General features: G+C 38.7%; 1 protein-coding gene across 1 annotated transcript in view; it reads right to left on the bottom strand.

Moving 5' to 3' along the window:
• KIAA1549L (KIAA1549 like) overlaps positions 1 to 25053 on the bottom strand; it is a gene marked incomplete at both ends in the record, with an annotated part of 134512 nt that overhangs the window by 6300 nt on the left and 103159 nt on the right. Inside the window, 6 exons of the mRNA XM_082317353.1 lie at positions 3166 to 3311; positions 4527 to 4624; positions 11149 to 11496; positions 17033 to 17162; positions 21923 to 22140; positions 23778 to 23956. Of these exons, the coding sequence (XP_082173479.1) occupies positions 3166 to 3311; positions 4527 to 4624; positions 11149 to 11496; positions 17033 to 17162; positions 21923 to 22140; positions 23778 to 23956 (1119 nt within the window). The remainder of the gene's footprint in view (positions 1 to 3165; positions 3312 to 4526; positions 4625 to 11148; positions 11497 to 17032; positions 17163 to 21922; positions 22141 to 23777; positions 23957 to 25053) is intronic.

A 25053-nucleotide genomic window follows, 5' to 3' on the forward strand; every position in this document is an offset into this window, starting at 1 on the left:
AGAATAAAGTACAACTCCTTTTCACTGAGGAATGGAAGTACAATTACGTTGCATAGATGGGCACTGGGTCTGTACTAGAGACAATGCAGAGAAAATACAATTCTTCTCCCCTCCAACTGCACATCATTTGAATATTGCCACTAATTGCCATCAGTAGATATGATACCACTGCATAAGAGGTGCCAACAAAATGGCAAGACATGGGCATTCCCCAGAACTTCAAACGGAATAATTGATAGAAATTAGCATCACTTACTGGCTGCTTCAAATATCTGCCCCCCAGAACGTAACTTACAGCCCTGGCACATCCTTGCTTCTGAACACTCTGCAGGAGTGTTATGCTGCCTACTCTGATAGATACTGGGAACGCTGCATGGGCTTATGCACAGAGATAGAAAGATTTGCACAGTGACACCCATCCCCAAAGCAGTCTCCACAAAACCAGCAATTTATAGCTTCTCAATGACCTCCCATGCAGTCCTAGGCCAGAAGGGCTATGAATACAATCAGGGCATGCAAAGAAGAGAAAAATATATTTTGTAGCACAATTGTCTCCAGAGCAGAAACACAGCAAACATATCATCTGTTTCAACACTGCCTCAAAAAAAAAAAAAAAAAAAAAAAAAAAAAAAAAAATCAGAAAAAAATTGGAAGAAAAATGAGAGATATGGCATCCAAAATATGGACTAAAAACTCTTTTACACAGTGTTTTCTGCTGTTAGGGACTAAATCCTAGCTTTCATTTTGACATTGGGTTGTAGGTGAAAAGGCACTAACATCAGGGAGGATGCTGGAGTTACCCAGCCCTTGGAGAAGCAGTCACTGTGGAATTGCTATGGACCAGTGGGATCTACGATGTACATCTGCACAGCAGGTAGCCACAGGGTATCTCACAGGACCTCTATCCCTGTTCCTCCAGCCCCTTGGTTTGCAAGGAGGTGGGCTAAGAGAAGAGGTGTGGGCGACATTTATTCTTCCCACATCACAGACAGCTCAAGGGTTGAGATTTTAAATGAGTTAGCAAGGCTGGAAATAAGTATTCTTCAGACACATACAGAGAAGAAAGTGCTGCTCCAGTAGATGACGCGTGGATTCTACACCAAAATGCTCTTCTAATTTAACCACAGCAAAATGAGCTACTATTCAAAATGAACACTCAATTAGCTGATGTAATACCTTATCCCAATTCTTACTACATCATCATTATCTTAAAGGTGACGTTGATGGGCTGCATGAGCCAACATTAGGCTGTTTCATGCCAAATCAGCACCTGCAGCAATGTTTCTCCATCTGTTGAGGCAATAAAAATTTATTTTCCTATCAGAACTTTAGAAATCCTTGTTTGTGTTACAGTTGCAGTTTTCTCACAACTCTCCTTGTCTTTCCCTGTATTATAGCCATTTGTAGCATCTATCATATATGAAAGTTTCCTCCAACTACCCCCAGAATAATTCTGGCAAGCTCCACAATGTACACAGAGGTCACTTTGTCTCTTCTGAAATGCAGCCACTCTTCAGTGGTAACACAACACACCTGTTTTTAACATACAGCAATAAAATCTCCACATCATTGGAAATTATAAAAAAGTATATCACACAGAACACATTACTGCAGACATGAAGAAAGAGCTCTTGGTAGCGTGGTATATTTTATAGCTTGAAATGCTTTAAAATGAAAGGGTGAGCATCTGCTCTTTTCAGATTCACATGCACCATTTGCAGAAGGTATGACAAGAAGTGAGAATGGAATGGATCTTTCAAACCTACTATATGTAATTAATTGACAACAGATTTGCATATCCACATTATTATTCTCAGTAGTTGATGTTGAATATAATGCAGGTAACTCTCTATTACTTCTGAGGAAGCTAAGAAAGAATTTTTTCTGGCAGATTAACAGAGCAATGTCTAATAAACCTACTAATTTCAAAACTTTGAACTGACAATGTAAAATTTTTTAATCTTGTATGCTCTTTTCTATAGCTCTTCAGGAAAACATATTTTGCCAATAAGAAGCTATTTCAAATATTTTCCCAGCTAAATGTTATCCAGATACCATCAAAACAGTGTATCAGCTTAATCTTAATTAAATTAATTAAAATTTAAAATTTAAAATTAAAATTAATTAATTAAATTAATTAAATCAATTCCTAAACAAAATTCCTATCAAAAGGACCAGGAACTCACTAGGACTTTAAAACTAGGACATTTAGACCCAAAACAAGTTCTGCTCTTGAGCAGGAGCTACCTTCCCCAAAACAGGAGGGGAGACGAGCTAATGGATTACCTTTGATTATGCGAAAGTACTGGTGCCTTTTGTTTTGAAGGGAAGGGAGCACACATTTTCAACTTACTTACCCCCCTCTCAGCAGCCCACTGTTGTGACAAGACTAGAGGTTAAGTTCCTCAGGAGGAAATAGGGAGTCATAAAATTCATCCCACAGTCAGGTGAGAAAACCTCAGTCTCGCACATGCTGTTCTTCATGTCCACTTGTTTTTCCTTCCTTTCCTTACAAAGCAAGCAGAGCTGAATGCCATTAGGCCTCCTTCTGCAGTACTACTTACAGCTCCATTGTACATACTCTGTTTTCAAGCACCTGGCCTGATATTCTTGACTGATAAAATTATAGAAGGATCCACCTCATTTCTCCATGCCCCTCAGAACCCCGTTACCCATCTCTCTTGCTTTGGTTGTTTCTGTACATGGTGCAACACAACACGCGAGTCACCCCGCAGCCCCAGTGCTGCAACTTCTGCTTTTGCCAGGCAACACCCTCTGTCCCAGCCCTAAAAATTCCACTGGATTTTGTGGTACAGATGAACTGTTTTACTGGGCTTTAATAATTCAGAGTCCTTATCAGTGAGCCAGCAGAATGCCATACTTGAACAAAGACCATCTGGTACATTACTGCTGGATCTTACCTTCAGAAGTGACCATTTCCTGGTGCTTCTGCAGGATGAGGAGTATTTTACAATGCAGCTCATACTGCATTTACAAAGGAGCAATCCTTTGTAGGTCTCCTTCAGTTGCACCAGAAAAAAAACACCTAATACAGTCTTTCTCCAAATAATCATCTGTATTTGCTATATCCCATACATTCATTTATATGCAAAATAAATTGTAAGGCTCTCAAAGCTGCAAGTTGAGTCTGCGCTATTTTTTCACCTGAGTGAAAAGCTGATTGATCAAGTGGACCAACAGACATCGGAGCTCTCGAACCAGGTGCAAAAGATGCCTGATCATGATGCTGGGCCTGATCTGCCCCACTGGACTCAGGTATTCTCACTTTGCTTCCAATATCTGATGTAGACCTGTGCATTAAGAAAGAAAAAAAAAAAATAGAAACTGTTGTCATTCTGACTGACAAATGAGATTCATAGCCACATACATGCCTATCAGCTACAGTATGACAAGCCAACTAGGAACGAGCTGTCTGATTTTGCTGTGGCATGACTGGAGAAGAGTAAGTCTGGAGAAGTCTGAGAACAACTTCTTTAGCCTGGTCGCTGCTTTGCCAAAACATGTTATTACGATTGCATAAAGCCTTTGCTTGCTGCTTCAAACAAATGTGTGTGACATGCAACACAAAAATCAGAGCTTTAGCAGAGTTCATCAACACAAGACTGTAGACAATACCACATTACTACAGTATATATGACATGGTATCATATAGTAGGAGACTACTATGTTAAGTAACATTAACTGCACTTGGGAAGTACTAACATCTTTTGAAGCAGTGTTGTTTTAGAGCTAAAATGTAATGGACGAACAAGAATATGTCAACAGACAGTGTCCATATCCCGAATATTTGGATGCAGTTACGATATCATTAGCAGCCTCTCAGAAAAGTTTTCTTTGGCCTCAGTGCTCCACAGCAACTCTCAGCAGGCCTGCGGTGCCTGGAATGGCAGTTGGCACCAGGCAGTACCTAACAGCACAGCACTGAAGGCTAAATGAGTTCATTCACCACAGAAGTGTAAAAATTCCTTGAAGTGCATTTTAGAGAGTGCCTTACTGTGAGGAAGAAGCAAAATGTATGCATTGAGCTAAGACAATCAGGCTTTCGCACGTATTTGGCTTCAGAAACACAGATATGAGATATCTGAAAGCTAGGCAGAAATCCCCGGACCAGGGGTACTGGGAGACATCTTACAATTCATCCATATCTTGTTGCAAGTCCTTACGACAGAAAAAAACAGGGAGAATGACAGGGCGAATTATCTACCACACATCTGCAATACAATATGCCATTATGTGAGCTGAAGCAAAGCATGTTTTAAAAAAAATCAGAGCCTGGATTTCCTAATTTTATTGAAACTGATTAGCTAATAGAAGAGAAAATTCATTGTTATTCCTTTCCTCTTTGTGTTAAGATGAAATAAAAACAACATGCTTCTAATTTCATGAATGTGTCTTTCTAAGTGCCTTGTAAGTGGCTTGTAAGTGTCCCTTCTGGGTTTGCACCAGTTCTTATTACAATAGTGGGTTTTAGAGATCATATCTAAAATAGAACAGCAGATAAATACCTCCTGAGAGAGGCAACAGCCACAGGACCTGTTCTGGGAGGGACAGGAGGAGGAGGAGAACCCATTACCATCTCAGGAAGCTGAGAAAATCTGTAAGCCTGTAAAGGAGAAAAATAAATATTTTCTGAAACACCAATAGATCCCAGTCAAATTAAAAACCAAAAGAAAGTCAGAAATTAAATACCGGCTTCGCATGCTGGCCAACAGGAAGTTAACTTTTTGTGGCATCAATAGTAATTGCCTTTTATTTGAGAATTTACAGTGCTTGGGTGATTTTAGGATGTGGAAGAAAACATGAACAAATGAGTTCAGAGCCAAGATGAAGTCTAATTAAAATAAAACTTTTTAAACACTGTCTCTGTGACATTTGTAACCTTGCTGGCAAAGCAGATCTGTTATGATTACATGAGACTAAACAGCTGCTTTGGCCCCACAGGAAAAAGACCTCAGTACTTTCACTTCCTCCAGAAACAAAGTATTTTAAATATTCAGAAAGCATCCTCAGAGCAGCCTCTAGTGAAGTGCTGCTGCCTGTGAGCAATGCATATTTCAACCTCTTCCTTTCAGCTTTGAAGAGATGAAAAGAAAATTCTTCACAAAAAACCCCAAGCTCTGTAACTTTCTAAAGCAATAACAAAGGTCTCAAACAGTTCTGAAAAAGCAGAGTAATTCAGAGGAACACAGGACCAGCCCACTAAGTCACAAAATTAAGCATCTTGCCCATAGTAATTCCGGATTTCACCACTAAAATACATGTGAAGGACAAGTAATTGTGCATGAAACCCATGGCACCCAAGAAATGACATGTAGAACAAAATTTCTCTTCTAAATTCTTTGTACTGCCATAGATTAGAGGTCATAATTTTGCTAAATATACTCAAAGACAGAGGGATGATCTCTCTCTAGCACTTCATTGACACTTTTCTTCAACACATTGTGTGTTTTGGGTTTGGTTTTTTTTAATTATGCTTTTATTGACAGTGCTTCAGAGCAATGCACAGGATTCAAGATAAGATCAGAGCAATAGCAAATAACAAATTATGGGAAGGCTGTCCAGTATCAAGACATAGGCATTTTGATAAAAACTAGAGTCCAGAGTGGTTTCGCCAGAGAAGCTCCCTCCACAAACAGCAGAGAAAGCTAAAAACACGTTGCCATGGGATGAGTCACTCTCTATCTCCTGCCTGTAGAAAGAGCCTACAGGATTTACATGATTAGCTCAGACTTAACACTTACATTTAGGTTTGAATTTGGCGATATAAGTCCCACACTAAATATCAAAACCCACTATCTTTCAGTAACCATCTTTAAAAATTACACATTTAGACAGTGTTCCAATACCTTCTTTCTCAAATAGCTGCAAAACTGGGTTAACACAGAAGAAAGGTAAGTTATCAAATACCAACTTTTGATGTCAAGGTCTCTAAGGGAAAAGCAATACAGACCAAGCATCTTTCTCCCGCCTCTCACTGCCACCTCTTTTAAAGCAGGGTAAAGTCCCTCAAAGGCATGTCTATGAAAATCATTTTTCCTTTCATGCCACCTACAAAGTCTCCTAATATTTACTTTCACCATGCTACAATGGTATTTAAAGTATTTCTATATTTAGACGGAAAAAAAAAAAATCTAAAAAGGCAACGGTACAATTTCCTAGCCAGGGGTTGGAAATACTGATTTTTAATGAAAGAACTGTATAGAAAAAACAAATGCTATTCGCATCAAAGAAAACCTCAATTAGATTCCTCCTAATAGTGCTGGACTTGAAATGGTCCGCAGTGCCTCTTCTGCATCTGAAAAGCTGGCAGTGCTCTCACAGGCTCAATAAAACTCTTCCTTCTGGCTGCACAAGCCTTTCATCCCACATCTTGCTCTCAGCATCCATTTGTACCAAGTATAAGATTCTCCCCCCCCGCCCCTATTTTAAAGGAACATCACATGAGCTAATGTTGCAGAGCTGTCGGTGACTCCAGATACTGGTTGAGTGTAACAGGGTAGACAGAGACACAGAGGTAGATTTGGGCTTTCTCTTGTGTGTTAGTGGATGTGCTTTGGAATATGGACATCAAAGGAGGCATTTTAAGGGATCACAAAGAACAGTTCACAAACGTGCTGTGACTTGCACAGAAAATCTGGGGAGAAAAAAGTAAAATAGAAAAATTGAAGCACTTATTTTGCTGCTTACATAGGAGCTGAACAATTTTGAGTGAGTGGCAATATTTTGCTAATGGCTGGCCAGAGGGAATCCTATTGAAGTGAAAAATCCTGTTATGAGGTCTGCTATGTCATGCCAAGGAACAGTCCATCCTGGACGACAGCAGCCAGTCCTCTTTGTGCTAAGCTTCCACAGACACCAAAAGCGTTACGAGAGGGAACTCCAATAAAATTTCTATAATTTCTCCAAAGGGTTGGGGCATTAGTGTTTTCCTACATGCAATACATAAATGGAAGACAATGTTCAGAGGCTAAATTAAACCAAAGTTTTACCAGAGAGGCCTGTCTGTTATAGATTTAGATCAGCCCTTAGTTCCTAGGCTAACTGGCATGATTGTAGAAATAAAGTCACTTAACTGAAATTCATACACTGTTGTAAATCCAATCAGAAAAAAACCCAGCTGATTTCACAGAAAATTTGCCTAATTTTATTCTTCAAAATGAGTTTATCCTTAAAAAAAAAAAAAGTTGCATCACTTTTGTTGTTCACAAAAAAAAAAAAAAAAAAAAAAAGAAAACCAAAACAGCTTAAAAAGAGAAACATTCTGCATGGATTCCAAACTCTATTTTGTTGAAAAATGAGGACTTGTATAATACAAAGGCTATAACAGTCACTGGCAGAAGTAACAAAATTTGAGATTCAGGACAGACTGCACAGGTACCAGACTGCAGATCCCACGCCACGCTTTCAGGAAGAAATGCCAGTGAAGGAGTCTGTTGTGGCTCAAACACTGACAATTTAAAAAGTAAACCAGTGAAGAATTTTGAAAAGAAATAAGTGCAGTTTAGCAGAGAAACTTCAGCCTCTGGGCCCAGGAGACACACAACACAACCCTCGGGAAGATAAAGTCCAGCCACCAGCAGACATCTGCACCAGTGTCTTCTACAACCCACAAAAGTCTGAGGCCTGTCATGATGCAGGAAAGAAAAGTTAAATCAGCACACAATAATTAAAGTCTAAAGGAGAAACTTTGCAGTTAGCTTTAAGGCTACATTTCCCTGGTTGCAGTATTAAAATATTTTTACCACCTCCAACGTACAGATGTATTTGTCTTGGGTGAAATTATTCAATGTTGCCTTCTAATTACAGAAATATCCATCTCCTTACATCTCACCATAGGAATTAAAAGGGCAGTGTCTTTGTTTACTCATTGAATGATTTAACTAATTTGATTATTAAATTGCAATCCAGGAATAATGCAAACTTATTGATTTCAGCTGGATTTGGTTTTGCTTTGCTAGCTGTCCTGTTTTACACTTAGTTTAGTAACTGTTATTGAAAGTGTCTGAACTTTGTTAAAATACTCTCAACTTTACCTCTGTTAAATGAAGAGAAGCTCTGAGGACTTGGCTACATTACCGGTCACTCAGCCTGCAAGTCTGTCCATTAGCATCTGTTGTACGGTGCTAGGTCTCACCTTGGGACCGAGCTCTGTTACTCTCACTCCTCTTTCCAGAGCACTAAAGAGGAGAGATGGGAACTGGTCCAACCTTGTCATAAAGAGGTTTTTTTTCCCCTGGCCATAGCTCTCTGCTTGACTCGGCTGCACAAATTTCCAAAGCAGTAACGTGATCTGCTGAGGTACAACGCTGGCGGTTGGGCTTGTGTTATACACTTGCGGCTATAACTCCATCCTCCAGTCATAGTATATGACTGTGACCATATCCATGGTCCAGCTGGATGACAAGGACCCAGCCAAGTGTCGCTCATCCCATTTTTGGAGGCTCCAGAACAACACTAAGAGTTTGTGTTCCACTAGCTTTTCTCTGCCAGGAGAAGGCACAAGCCCCACATGAAAGAATCCTGTTATCACAGGTCACCCATGAGCAGTCTGACAGACAGGCATTCCCTCACAAGAGCTACAGAGAATCTAGGTTTTAATGCTAGCATATAAAACAAACATAGAGGGCCTCAAAAGGAAAAAGAAAAAGGAAAAACGCTATGGAGAGATAGACAACTGTTTGATGGTGGGACTAGCCAAGAAATTGACTGCAAAAAATCAAAGATCCATAACTTGGAGGACACCTGAAGAAACATAGACTTGAAGAGTGGTTCTGGTTCCCTGAAAGCTTATGGCACAGAGAGGAACACTGAGATGGAGATTTGCATGCTGATTTTTGCTGTTTTGCCTCAATCTGTTTACCATTTGTGCTTTATAAAGGTAGAGAAAATCTGTGCTAGAAATCTTACGCAGCACTTGCATCACTTCTGAAGTGCCTTTGCAATAATAAAACCTAAAGTTGCACTGAAGTTACTGGAAAGTTTGTGGGATCTTGTAAAAAGTTGACAGTCTAGTGTAACTGGGCTGCAAACAGCCAGATCTCAGAAGAGAGTGATGGGCTGAAGATCTTTACACTTGCATTGTAGAGAAACCCAACAGTAAAGGCAATGTCTGCATTTGTTCTATCTAAGCAGGCAAAACACTTTTGAATCTAGATTTCAAATTATAATAGCATTGTTAATGTTGACTTTTAGTTGCTGCTAAGAACTGAATTTTAAGAAAGGGCAAAAATAAATAATTGTTGGTTTGCATCCTCCCCTGCATAACAAACATCCCGGTGCTCAGGTACCTCTCATCCTCAACGCTGCCGGAGGCTGCTCACTCACCCCTTGGCTCACTCACCCCAGATACCTCCTCTGCCTGTCAGCCAGCCTGCTCCCGAGTGCTCCCCTTTGCAGCATCTCCCCCAGAGCTGCTGAACGAAGGTATCCCGGGCAGGCAAACAGCTGCTAAGGTGCTGAGAGCAGTAATTCTTCCATGTTTTTCCTACCCACAGGTCATTTCCCACACATGTCTCAGCTGGATATTTTCAATTCCAGTCCTCTGTCCCCATTTGAGAACCAACCAATAAATGGCTTAGTTAAAGTACAGCTCATATTCCTGAAACTAATATGCAGAAAACTACGAATTAACAGCCCTTATCCAAAGTCCAGCAGCCTGTGCCTATCCTAATCTGTGGTGATCAGTTATCTTCAGGGAACTTTTTAACGCTATTTTCAAAATGCCAGAAAGATAAGCAAATGCTTAAAGGTCCTTAACATGCAGATGATTTAGAAGAGTAATGAGTCTTAGAAAGAAAATAGTGAATCATTCACCAAAAAAGCATGGCTATTACATTTTTTTAAAAATCTGTCACCATATAATATTTTTAATTTCATTTTAGAAAGACTCTCTGAAGTGTCAAAGTAATTTGACTACCCATTAGCTGTCTCTTAAGCTTGTAATCGAATTCTAACCATAAAATACAATTATATGCTGTATGAAGTTCCTCAGACCAGTTTCAAAGTGCCAGAAATAACCTTTAGCATGATTTAAATAGCACCAGTGTGAACCTTTGCAGGCAGTGCCATTGGCTTTTAAATATGGTCAGAATAGTTGAGAGGCAGCATCCTTTAATGTATTTTTTTATTGTCATGGAAGGAGGTCACAGTAATAGTTATTATGAACTGAGAATATTTTTCTGCATTATTGTCTTATTCTAGCCAGAGTAAGGGACTCCATTTGAAATGCATTCTTTCAAAAAAATATTCATTTCTGACCAAAAAAAGCCTTAAAATGAACAACTTTTCACACTCCTATTGATACATGGGCTATTTCTTATCTGAAAGCAATCATCTCTTGTTTACATTTGTACCTGACATATGGGAAGGAAAATATTTTGTTGAGTTTCACAGTACCACATGTGGGAATTCAGGGGTGGTTTAACATGCCAATGGTGTGCACAGTGCTACTGCAACCGCTGTCTAGATACCTACAAAATTCCATTAACAATTTCCATCCATGGATTTCAGTTCTTAATTTATTTATTACTTTTGTGCGGTAAGGACGTTAACTGCGATTTGAAGCTAGAAAATGAGGGATAAAGAGTGACTTACATAAGGTCAACCAAGAAACCTGTGGAATTAAACCATCTCTAGAGTCCCAAGTCAATTGCTATAACTGCAAGATTGTCAATAGCAGCCCACATTTCAGGCCACTCTGATTATTACACTTGGTTCCCTCTCTTGCAATGATGCTCTTCAGTGATGAACCTCATGCAGAAGTGTTGAATGTTTCATACCCAGCTGCCTACATAGCTGTTCTACAAAACCAGATTGCCTCCTAACGTGCGTTCAGTGAATAGGAGGAGACATGCAAACAAGTTCTTGATCTGTTGAACAGCCCGGAGCTTAGTGCAGCCCATGCTTTCAAGCGCAATTGAGACAAGACAACCTTGCTGTTAAAATAGATACTAAGAGTCTTCATGCAAGAGATGGGCATGGGTAAGCATACATACATACGCCCCACTAGCCGTACTTATTTACTGTAAGCATGGCTTTGTTAAGCACGTAAGTGGGGCTCCATCTTTAAAAGACGTGTCTCAGAGTAGAAATATCTTTATGATATTACTAAAGAGAAGTTTCACTTACTGGTCTTGGTAAACTGTACTGATACATTTCTGGTCTGTATGTGGGTACCCACTGTACCCCCCCTCTAGGTCGGGTCATGGTACCAGGAGCACTGGTCACAACCTCCGAGTAGGGCAAGTGCGGTGCTGAGCTGTACGCCTCCTGCCTGCTCTGTCCTCCGTGGCCCGCAGAGGCCAGGCTGAAAGCCTCTTCCAAGAGCATATGCATCTGCTGTCGAACCTCATCAATGGAGGGCTGAGAACTTAAAGTTGAGGTCTCCGAGTGGCCTTTGGCCTGACGGGACCTGGCGTAACTCCGAGGCTCATTGACACGGTCAACATTTGTCTCTTCTATAATTTCAGGCTCAGTCTGTTGGATGGAATAAAAGCATGTATACGTAAAAAGCTTTACAAGACAGTATTTGTGCTGCTTCACACAAAACATTCTCAAACACAGATGTAACATATACAGAGTCAGGAATTGTGACAATATAGATGCATGACAAATACTGGAAAGGAGTGATATGGTGCAGGCGAGTATAATAGCCAGGGACTCAAAGACCCCTTTATATCCTCCATTGTTTGCTCCGAAAACTAGCAGGGACACTGTATAGCAGATTAAATTGTCAATGATCCACTTACTTAAAAACAATTAGAATTAATGCTTAAATTCTTTTCTTGGTTGTTAGTATCAATGGGAGCACAACTGTGCCAGGAGGAGTATGGCTCCCTAAATAGTACCATCACTATGAAGGACCCCTTACAAGGGACTGCTTGTTACAGCTACAGGGACTGAAATTCTTTTGTCCATTCTCACACGTTAAGATTTCAGAAGAATTAAAGTTTAGGAGTTTTCCTGAACTTTCTAACCCAGTGAGGACAACTAACAATGACATCACAAACTAGGTCCTGTCCCTTGCAGAAAATATCCTGACCCTGCTCAGTCATCTTACCTAGCCACCAAACATTAGTTACACAGAAATTTATCTGTGTAACATGGGAACAGTGAATGTAAGCACCTACTCTAACGAGCAGATAGTACTTGCGCAGCTTAACTTGAAAGGTTACTGCTAGGGTAATTCCTTCTGTACAGATAAGTACAAACAGAAATCACCCCCCTGATTTTTTTTGCCTGTAACTACGGAAAAAAACATCATATTATATGAACTTGACAGTGAAATACCTAACTTGATCTATCGTCTGTAAGATTAGTTTTACAGGCTATAGTTTTAAAAAATACATGTTAAACAGGCAATCTGAAAAAGCAACCAATTTCTAATTCTTTAAATATCGGTAAAATAAATTCAAGATGCTAGGATAACTGGAATGAAAACTAGGATATTTTCCTCCTATATATAGCATGTGGTTAGAATTGTGTTAGCATTTAAAATAGCCGCAAATAAAAGAATACAACAAGATGTTCTTATGAAAAATTCCAGCACTGCCCGGATAATTTGCTCGAGTGCTCTGTAGCCCCTGCTGTGGCATACTTTTTTCTCCATATAAAAGTGCAATAGATTTCTATATACCTGACTAGATAAGCAACTGTGCCCCCAGCCTTTTGCGAGCTATGTATGGTCATATATATTATAGGACAATCATAGTACATATTTCTTTATCTGCACAGTCAAATATCGAACTGACTTTCTTCTTCTGTTATCAGCCATTCAAAGAAGAGTTACATGGTTAGCCTAAAAACTGACAATAAATTTAAATAGAAGATCTTAATTTGTTTTCTCTCTTAGCTGTTATAAATAAGGCTTTATTTTGTATTTAATGACAATATGGCAATAAGAAAGGAAAATTAAGACAATAATTAATCATTTGAATATTAGAATTTAACTGTAATTTATACATTTATATTTATACAGTATATTATCCAAATTCAAAACCACAAACCCAACTTCAGGCTTCCTAAGTGGTACACACATCAGACTGGGGGAGGAACAATAGAACAACACAAAGTTATCTTAAACTAAAAAACTTTGTAGGAAATCTTCAACTAAATAGTTTCCCTTCATTTTCTTCCTGCATTTTGATTCCACTGTTATTTGTGTTGTTACAGGGTAGGGTAAATACAAATCAGATAAATTTTAGAAGTCTGACTATAAAATGCAATGGTAGTTTGTATGTATAAGTGCAACCAAAGAGCCTCTGAAATCATACTGTCCCAACTGGATGATTAATAACCATGGCTCTACTATTTCCTCATGATTGTAAAAATGTCAGTGAATGGAATCCTACTAGAGACCTATTAGTACCCAATGCTGAAATAAATCAGGTTCTCTACTACAGCCCGCTTGGTGAAGCCATTAGATCTCTATAGAATGTCTAAAATATCTTGTATGAATAAAGGATGCATATTAGCAGTCAACATTAAGTCAGCTTTGATTTATCAATGTAAAAGTTGGCATGAAGATTTTGGAGAAGACTGGTGACCATTACTTTTACTCAAGTTTTAAAATTTATTTCAATTCATCCTATCGCTTTCTGATGTGTGTCATTTGCTTTCCTATCAGTTGAAACCTGTAAGTATCATAAATAGATGCCATTATACATTAACATTACCATTATAAAAATCCGGTTATTGTTCATACACCATTACTGTATAATACAAGGAACTGGAATTACATGAAGAAGGAGAAGAAAGTCCTGTACTGAGAGACAGACTTTATACACTGCTGGCATAAAACTCTGCTGCTGCAACTATATCAGTAAAATTCTTTGTGTGAACATTAATCCATAAGCTTTTTGAGGCGTTGCATTAATTTAAATATGTCAATAAAATTATACCAGTAAATTATTTTGTATATTAATCTCTTAGATATGTATAATAAGGTCATTTTCTTCCTTTTACACCAAAAACAGCCTAAATATTTTCTGCCCTAGTAAAAAGCTCATTAGCAGTCTAGAGGGTCTAGACTTTCATTATAGCATTTGCTGTACTCACCATTGTCTGTGAATGTGTTGGAAATATGTTAATAAAGTCTCCTTAATCTACTTGCTAGGTGATGATACTAAACCCTGTTGAGATTATTTAAAATTGAAAGGTAGGTACTGTTCAATAATAATCCATTTATAAAAGATGCTATAAAGGCAAATAATATACTCAGAACATCAAACAGTAGAATGTACGCTCCAAAATAATACAAAAAGCTACGTATTCTGTACAGACAGGTATGTAACTATTGACCTCATATCCTGACCAGTTTTTAGCTCTGAGAATGACAACCACTATTCAGAGAAATATCACAAAAAATATCATTATAGGGAATGAAATATTTTTAGAAAACCATAATTGAAGTATTAGAAAGGGGAACCATACTAAAAAAAAAAAACAAACAAAAACAAAAAAAAAAAAAACAATAGTGTGGAATGGCAGATTTCTGAGCTCTTATTTCCCTCTCCTATTTAAAGGACAAGGCAAAATCAGACAGATCATAAATTCTCAGGATTTGGTTGTGCATATCAGTCTAGTAGTCTTTAAAACGTTTTCTTCAAGAATCTGGGGAATCTTAGTCTCTTTTCTTTAAAAAAAAAAAAAAAAAAAAAAGGCATTTGTCATGGTTGGGACAATAAACCTCAACAAATAGCCTGGGCATACTAGTAACAGCTCAAAGAAAATAGAAAGCAATTTCTTAATATGTAAAAAAAAAAAAAAATCTCATGACTTGAAGATATTATGGGCTATTGGCTTCATTGATTTGATCATTTGGAACCGCTTGTGAAAGACAGGTTCAGATTTCACCATTCGTTGGTAGGACTTGTTGCTAAATAATCTGGGAGGAAGAGGTTAGCAGGAGTCCGAGAAAGCTGGAACATTTAGAATGACAAAGCGGATGTCAAAAAATAGTACAAGATGTTACTAGGTAAAAAAGAAAGAACATAAGATTCAGCATACAAACTTTTTCCAAGCTCTTTTTCACCCATTTTCAGAGGTCAGATTTAGAGAGGTGTTTAGTTGCACCACTGGTGAGATCCATATGAATTCCATGCATAAATGTAGACATAAGTGCCTGCCCGTGGGTATCCTGGGAGACCAAGCCTCTCAGACGCTCGGCACAGCTCTGAGGAACCTCAAACAGGAGCGAGGGAAACCAGCCCACGCTGCAAGCTGAGGCTTGGGAGCTAAATTTCAATATCCTGTCCCATTTTCTCCTGGTATTTTTCTGCTTTCAGGCAGGAAATACAGGCAGAGTTCGAAGAGGTGCACTGCAGTGAATCTGCAGCGCATCAGGCAAAAGGATTTTTATGTAACTTATGAGTAAAAAAAGACTGTGCCATGGACAGCTCACCCAACCACAACCTTAAAAGAAAGGGGAAAGAAAACTTGTGTGTGAGATGCACAGATCTCAGAGTTTATCATTACTTTTAGGACATTTTAGAATCTGCATAACCTCATTAATCTACTTTCAAGGTTTTTAACAAATTTTCTTTAAAATATGTTTTATATATAGTATACACAATATATTAAAATCTATTTTTAAAATCTTCTGCTAACTACTTATGACATATTAATTTTCAACTAATAGCAGGAGGCCATGCCTGCTCCCAGAATGTTTTCAACATTTGTTTCAGGAAGATATCACTAATGAAAAACTACCTTTTATTGGCGTATTTAAAAAAAAAATCTCTTGCTTTCTTGAAACATATGTTTTTCAGGATACTGAGGAAAGGCTGGCTTGATAACGTTTTTATTATCTAAGAAAGCTCCAGTAATAAAGGAAAACATTTAAGTGGGGTAAAAAAAAAAAAAAAAAAAAAAAAAAGTATCTTTTTGCAAAACATAAAACCTATTTTCACAGGTTATACCATTCTTTTTCCAGGCTACAGCGATGTATTCTAATGCCTCAGAAAGCAGTGAACCAGTCATCCCACTTACATGGCACAATATGACTCATGCAATCTGATGGGAAGTGTCCAAATGCAGGAAATAATTTAAGAAATCTGACACCTACAACGTACCCCGAAGAATCCTGAAGAAGATTTAAACTTCCCTGAACACATCCCCTGACCTTGGTACATTCCTTTACCTTGCTAAAAATGCATCCCTGGCAGCTGAGAGTTGAGAATTAAGCCGCACGCAAAATACTTGTCATCAGAGTTTAGGGGATGAACAACCAGCAAATGAACTTTCTTATTTTCCAGAATGGTTTAGACCTTTTCCAGGGACTGATCTTCACGGCTGGCTGAGCTACAGCATTTCGTACGCATGGCGACGGACTGAAAAATCCTACATTACCCCAGTGTGGGGACTATTTTTACCCTCATTCTCGGTGCACGCAGTGTCAACTTGCACCCAGTGTATATTCAGACTGCACAAGACAACTAATCTAGCCTTGTGTTGGCCGCGTGAGTTCCTTGGACCATAAATCAGCATCTCCTCTAGCTGGTTTTGACATTTACCTATTCAAAATTTTCCCAGTTGTGATGTAGTAAGAGGACAATATCTGTTCCTAGGGGACTTCCACAAAACACTGACATCTGGACTTAAGTGAAATTCCCAGAAGTTGGTTGTCCATTCTTCTGAATCAAGAGAGCAGCGTCAGGGGTACAGGACAGAGGATTTTAATTGCAATGACAATGAGCTTAGTATCATTTAAGTGGCTGCATACTTGGAAGACGTATCTAAATTCAGAATTTAATACTTTGGCAAATACTGAGTTTCAGGACAAATGTTTTGTTTGCATTTCAGACTGTAAAATGATGTACAGCTATAAAGTACATGAAAGAGTCTGTGCTTTGAGTATCCTGAGCCTTTTTCAGGATGCTGAGTGCACATAACGTACTGAAACAGTAAATACCCAATGGCACTCTGGCTTGTAGCTTATCAATAGTTTCCTGGGTTTAGGAGTAAGTTAAGACTTTGCTGAGCAAATTTCACTGCATATATCTAATAAACTTACATCATATCCACTGTTACGGATTCCACGTCTGGGTCTTTCTCGAGTCACAAGAAGATCCATCTCAGTTTCTCCTGGGCTAGGACTGTTCAAAGACTGCCTGCTTCTGTATACTGAGTTCTTCATTGGTTGCCTAGAAAACATGAAACAAGAAAACAGTAAAACGAAAACAAAAATATGACAGGCAGCAGTTTTCAATACTTACCTTTATTCTAAAATGATGACGTTCATAAAAATGCCACTTGATTATAGGATATTCTTTCTATGTATATTGAAGTGCTAGAAATCAGTAACGTTATTAAGATTTCATTAATTTTGTTTACTGTTAAGGAAAATAAAGCTACGTAAAAGACATGGACATCATACGTGGGAGCTTATCAGATGAAATATGTCCAAAGAAGATATCAGAACCCTTTTAACCTCAGCTGATATGATTCAAGTTCATAAAAAATAAATAGGTGCTATTATCAAAAAATAATAGGACCTCCCACACACTCAGATGGGGAGCAGAGATTTTGGTTGCTGATCCTGAGCAATGAGAGAGAAGCGGAATAACGCTCCACTGAAACAAAACACCCAGCAAAGTGAAGAGGAAGAGAGACAGGAGTGGGAGGGGACTGCTTGCAAGATGCTGTTTTTAAATAGCCAGTTTGGTAACTGGCCACAACTTTATCAGAGAGCTGTACTCCCGAGGATTAAACCGCTTCCAGCATAGCTCTGAGCAGCACTGGGGCAAAGGCATCCCTAGGCATTGAGCTTTCACCACCACGTGCTCAGAAGCAAGGGGAAGCAAAGCTACTAGAAAGACAGCATATAACTCAATACCCAAAATATCCTGTAATCTTTCCAATGCAACCATTTCTTTCCTTGTTACTGGTTATACAAAAACAAATATAGCATTTCTCTGTAAGATACAGAACACATCTGTACGTAAACTCTTCAGGAGTGGTTGCCAAATCATGATACAGGAACTTCATGAAGCTGCATCTTTTAAGAGGGCTACATCTAAACCAAAAAAGTTTAGGAGATGCTGTTCTCATAGTGTATCTGGCTATTAATCATTTTCTTGAAGAGCTGAAAGCAGAAATTTGAAAGGGGGCTATTGAAGGGAGAAGGCTTCAGTGACTTTTCCATCGTTCTCCTATGCTTGCCAGGTAACATGAGAGAAAATGCAATCCTGTGCTATGGTTTGATTGAGGGGCAAAAAATGCTTGCATTAAAGTGAACCTGTGGCCAAGAGCTCTGTTTAAGTTAATAAGTGGGGTAAGAATAAGGTCTCCAGTGTTTTAAATGTTTGGGACTGCCTGAACTGATTACAAAGAGATCTACTCCAATATTTGAGATACTGAAAAGCCTAGGACCATTTCTATATGTGACATAAGAGGAAACCACGTTAAGTAGCCTCTGTTCCATTCAGTAATTACAAAGACTTCATGGTTTAACCTCTCAAGAACCATCAATGAAATGGAAAGACAACACAGTCCAAATGAACTCACTGATAAGAAGAAATAATTCTTCAGATATTACAGATTTCATTACCAGAACTTTTTGCCTTGACAGATTAGTGCAGCAGAAACTGGTTTGCAGAAATCCAGACAGACAGACATTTACATGATCAGATAGGATAAAAGGTAGGACAAAAAAAAAAAAAAAATATAATTTCACACTTCTGATTAAGCTAAGTACTCGAGCAAGTACTTAATTTTAAGGCAACTTTCAAAAACTTCTGTGTGACTTTTAATCACAAATCTCCATGCACATGTTTGAAAGTCCCAAATGCACTGCCAAAGCAAAAGACAAGCAGAGGTTTTGGAATAAATTTCCCCTATAAATATAATACTGAATAAATTAAAGTGCCTTATCTTGTTTCTTCCAAGACTATAATGTCGGTATTACCAGAAAACATGGGGAACTAGGTTATGCTAAGGCTAATCAGATCTGACAATCTTTATATTCCTACATTAAAGGTCTCTAAAATTTCATACATGTTTCACAATAGGTCCATAAATACTTAGCTGATGCAGTTGTGATATATTTTCTAAGGGATTCAAATATACAGCTCTCTAATACATGCAGATTCTTGACCTGATTACAAACTATTAAAGAAAAACCCAGAATAGTGCATATCATCAGTAGGCTCTTAAAATTGCCTTGAGATTGCCAATTAGCTCATTTAAGAAAGTTTTACTAATGAGAAAAGAGGTATGAACGCTAACAACTGGCATTCAAATGGGTTAGCAAGTGCCTTCTGGGAACACAACTGGAACATTTTAACACATGAATTTTATGGTAAAAGCTGTTTGTTCTTGAACATATCAAATTATTTAGTGGCGATGTTTTTAAATTGCATTTAAAAGTGATTTAAAACAAATCCAAAATGTAAAGGTGATCTTAAATAATGTAATCAGCTGCATCTTTATTTTCTGATATATTTTGGAAATGCTATAATAATGTGATTTAAGTTAGCGGAATATACACAAAACAGAACAGAGTGGAATAGACCTTTTCCCCAGAACCTTTGAAATCTTTGACTTACTTCTAAGTGATATTATTTAAAAAAAAAAAAAAAAAAAAAAAAAAAAAAATCAACTTTTCAGTTTTTAATTGCTGTAAATATAATGATACAAACAATGATACAAAGCAGAAAAAGTTAGAAATCAAATCTTTTTGATTTTAAGCTAACCTAGATTGCTTTAAAAGCAATTTTATTTTATTACAGAAATACAATTGTATTGATTCATTTATCAGTAACCAAAACACAAGTTGCCTTGCAGTATTATTCAAGGTTTTGCTCCAGCAGTATGCCATTTTAGCCATCTTATTTTTAGTTAGAAAAATGAAGACAATAATACCGTCATGTGTACTGCAGCATATCAAGTTCAATTCCCGGTCTTAGTTTGGAAATTTTAGTACAGACTTTGGCATTGGTTTGTTTGCAAACATCTGCAACATGTGTGAAGTTCTCTAAATGCTTTGTGTCTTTACAGAAAGTGCACCAGAAATGGTTCTTCTCTCTTCCTATGTAGGGATTCAGACTATATATTTAACAAGTAAATCCAGCAGTCACAGCCTTTTATGGTTCAGCTACACAATGAAATCATCCCTCTACAGCAGTATACCTACCTTCAAGCAGTTTATATCATGCCAGTGATCGCCATGTCAGATAGACTACGACAAGTTTACACAACACATTAGAAAGCAAGCAGAAAAAAATAAATGTATTCTGGGACCTTTCAGCACATTGGCACGTGGACAAACAAACATCAGTATATTTAACAAAAAGCAGATGGTTAGCATTAAAGCTTCATGTGTAATGTTTTAAACATTTCCTACGTGGCATGTGACACGTAATAAATATCCAAAGTAATGCCTCTGTCCTTCACTGTATGTACAGCACACAGTCATATCCACGTTTCTACCGTTTCATTTATGTCCTCTGGACAGACTGTGCAGACAGAGCAGGACTCCTGTGTACTGAGGGTTCAGCATCTTACCTTTTCAGTGCATTTGGAGCAATTTTTTCCTCCTTCACTGGAAAACTGTACAAGGAAACGATGCCCCAGCCCCTCCAGCAAGGACATAATATCCAGTTAAGTCAGCATCTCTTTTCTTCATTGACCAGTGCAACCCTGGGAAACGCCCCATCAAGGGCAGTATCCCTCAGTCATTTAACTCTAGACCTATAGAAGTTCATCTGATCACAGTTTTTGCCCAGGTTCTGAGCCAACACTGCTTTTATAATTCCCATTACAGTCTTTTTCATTTCTGTGCCCCAAGGGTAACTGCTGAAGTTGCACTGTGTGCAAAGACTGTGTCACCACCAATGCTTTGATTGCAGTCATGATTTATGCTCATAGGAAAACTGCTCTGAACTTTCCAGGAGATGGGATGCAAGACTGCACCTCCAGGCATGAGACCATTTCCAGAGGAACTGTACTTCAGTATCCCTTTTTCTCTCATGGTTCAACTGCTGCTGGTCCCTGATTACAGTAAGAACCAGAGCCCTCGTGGTGTGAGGTGCAATGGCAAACACACTGTCTTATAATCCTTCACACCTCCACCACCCCAAAGGAAGAGGAATCTGCACACTGTGCCATTCCTGGGGTAGGACTGCTGTGATCTCCTCTTTTCAATGTGTCAGCTTGTGCTTCAGAGAGCACCAGCAGTGGAGCAGGTCCACCCACCCACCCACAGTAAGCTCAGGCAGAATCAGTATGTACACTCCCGCCTCGTTTCTAAAATAGGGAGATGAATACTACTGGTGTGCCACCTTCAAGAGACAGTGAAGTGTTAATCAAACATTAGTACTGTTATACAATATGCCAGCTTCACATCACAGATGAGCAAATTATGACTTTCTCTGTTAAAGGCACAGGGAGAGCACCAATAACAGGTACACACACATCCTTACAGATACCGTCCCTGCAGGATTTACTGAAATACATGGACAACGTACTGGCTCGGTTATCTTATGCCTACTGCAATAGTTATATGCAGATAAAAATAATGACACAATAACACCACCACTGAACTTTGGAAAAGAATGGATTCAGATGCTAACTTCCTGGCTTAAGTCCACTCTCAGTATTACCAAAAAAATTGCTATCACTTTTTCTATTTACCTTACTTAGAAAATGACTCACAAGAACTTGCAACAGTCCCTTCCCTTATTTTTTTGTCTTTCCATTTCTTTCTTTTTAACCACATTGCAGTTTTACCAGATAACACTTTCATAAATAATCATGGGTTATATGAATTTTCTTCATAAAGTCAGAGGGACCAGCTGACCATACAGCAAACAGTTGTCTCATTAAGAACAGACCCTTTGATTCCCTACAACCCCTGGACATCAACTTTCCTCCCAGATGAAGAACTGTGTATAAAAAGTCTCACCTGTTCTTAGGCTCAGCAAACGGAGATGAGACATCTGCATCCGGATCCAAAATGTGGTCAAGTTCTTTCTGGTTTTTTTCATACATCCTTTTTCTCTCTGTCAGCCCCTTGTTATTATCAACCTGTGGGAAATCATAGTACCCCTTCCTCTTGGCTTTCAAGCGCAGCTTGTTGCGGTAATGTTCTATATCGGACTTCTGCTTCAAAGCCTTGTTCACCTAAAAGGCAAAAAGACGTTTAAAGGATGGTGCTGGGCTGGCTACTTCCAAACAGTATTGTTGGAGTGTGTTTGATGCGCTGCATGTGTCATTTTACAGAGTGCTTTTTGTACCAGACCGTGCCATCTGTAAGCAGGGAGGAACTGCAAGTGAACAGAGTCGCTGCATTTTTATGGCTTGGCAGATGGTTAAATAATTTTAGCCTAAAAACTACGTACCATCACAACAGTGACTCAGATACACCCACTGAAGAAAAACACCGATGATGTTAGCCAATTGTCGTGACCCAACACCGTGCTTGCTTTTGGGCACCACAGGCAGAACTCACCAATGAAAACTCTTCTAGGGTCCTGTAAGTACAGAGACATCGCCCCTTGCTACAGAAAACCTTAAGTAAGTCATCACTGGTGGCTGGGCAAGAATTCTGGTGAAATATCATCATACGTTCCTGTTATTTGTATGTATCCTTACAAATCTGTTACGGTCCCCTGTTAGAGACAGGATCCTTAAATAAATGGGTGTTTGGTCTGACCTGGTACAGGTCAGGTCCCATGGATGCTCCTAAGTATTGAGAGAATTGCCCTTCTGCTTCAAGGTGTCAGTTACATGGAAATGAGCAATTCACTTGGGCTTTGTGCTCCCCGAGTCAAATTCTACAGTCTTCTCACAAATTTCAGGAAATGTACGTACAAGAGAGCACACAGCACCAAGAGTGCCATTCTGTTGACTTACAGAAAATAGATGCTGAAATCTAAATAAGCCTTTCTCTGAGTCTGGAAACTATGTGGCACATCAGGGCTTAAAATACAAGTACAAAATGGAGCACGACAGACTGCTCTAATCCAGGCCCACATGGGAAGCCTGATGACACTGTCTTTTACTGTCTCTGGCAGCAGCCCTCCCTGTTGCTTTTAAACAGCATCAGGGAGATTCTGGCTGATCTTTAAATGACTGTTGCAGTGAAAGTTTGCAAACAAGACACCTCTCTGGCTTGTCCCCATCATGTTTAACAACTGTATAAAAGCCTCGGCCCTTTGTAAATGGACCAGTCTTGATTAAATCTACATAAAAACATGAATAATCATAAAAGTGTTGGAGCCAAAGCATGGTTTTTGGCTAGCACCTGGATCAAACACTTGTGCCATTCCACTTTGTTCCCAGGAAACAACTGCCTCCTCTGTGCACAGGCTGGAGTGCAGGCTGAGCAAAGCCACAGTCCTGTTCCACCACTTCTTGCTCTGAATGAGATGTATTGCTCTGTATAGAAAGATCAGCTTGGGACCCAGATGATCTACATACATTTCCATGTTCAGCCAGAGAATTCATGTAGATAGAGATCTTATTCTGCTCTCTGCCTTCATTACTCATCTTGTTCAAACTAATATGACAGGAGAGAAGGATATTGAGAAGGTAGGAATATAGACAATTGCCTCTTCCAAGGTCTCATGCATTTACAGGTGCATTACGAAAGAGCAGATCTTAAATTCTCAGACTTCCGAGCCCACAGTGCTAATGGGACTTTATATAACATCAGGGTGAAAAGCTCCTTCCAGTCCTCAACTCTAACGGGCTTAAGATTGTTCCACCTGTGGATGTAGCCAGGGAAACAGCTGGAGACATTATCAGACAGTCCTTACCTCTCCATTGATGATGGCAGATTCCTGGCTCCTGTCTGATGCAGCATGAACAGCAGGTAATGCCACAGGTTTGATAGCTATGAGCTGTACCGATCCAGAAGAGGTGTCGAAGGGGTCAATGGCAGATTTGGCAATGTTATCAAAGAGAATGCCTCCTTCCTCTTCATCACTTATGGGCACTAAAGCACATCAAACTTATTCAGCATAAAGAACAGATATTTTTACTACATGTTCAAGGTGAAATTCAGCGAACACATGCTTTAGATTAATGATGTGCTCAGTACACTCAAGGAGCAGACCTGGGAGACATTTACACTGAAAAAAAATCCCATTGGATTACAGATAACATTATGTATTCAAACGATTATCTGGCACTCCCCCAAAGAAGGTTGATTTCCAATCTGCACTAACAGGATGGAAAAAAAGGAGAAAAAGAATGACACAGAAAATTGTATGAAAATGACAATGAAAGTCAAAGTACATCTTTTCCTAGGTTTCACATGGAAAAGACGTTATATGTGCACACATACACACAAGTCCCCACATACCAAGGCATCAGTAGTTACACCTGATCTAACCCAAGAGTGCAGCTTTTTTTGTGTCTTATACTGCAAGAGCATGGGCATTCTCAAAATCTGAAAAATAAACCTACTGATTTTAGCAAAAGTTATTAATGCTAAAAATGCCATCTGTTAAAATGAAAGCATTACTGTTGTGTGTTAAAACATGCTTGAGAAACTGATGGTGTCCAAGTTTATGTTATTTTTTTTGCTTTAGAAAGCAGTACCTCAGGTGGCTGTAAAGTTAAACCATTAAAATTTCTTAAGAGACAGGAGAAGGCTTCTGAAAATCTTCAAAATTCAAAATTGAAAATCTTCAAAAAAAAAAAGCATCTTCAATTTTAGATTTATATAGAAATGGATAACTCTCACATACAATTGGGCCCTCTCTCCTCCAAATTTTGTTTGTAAACCTGCATCACCTTGTCAGCTGTTGAATCTTAAACCTTTTATCCTCATTTTGGAATAAAAGAATGACTCTAAAGCATGAGCACAAATTCTACAAAGAGATTCTTGCAAACATTTTTGAATAATTATGCTATTAGAGAGAAGAATGTTTGCTCCATCTCCTAACTGACAGGAGCAGAGATCCTCTGCTAAAGAACAAAGTGGTCTGCTCTAAATTTATTTCCTCTGAAAATACACTCTGTTTTAATATTTAATCACTGCACAAATTACAATGGACTTGAATAAACTCAGCAGTTTAGACAGCCAGT

Source organism: Platalea leucorodia (genome assembly GCF_965183815.1).
Source record: "Platalea leucorodia genome assembly, chromosome: 7".
In the NCBI taxonomy this organism is placed as follows: domain Eukaryota; kingdom Metazoa; phylum Chordata; class Aves; order Pelecaniformes; family Threskiornithidae; genus Platalea; species Platalea leucorodia.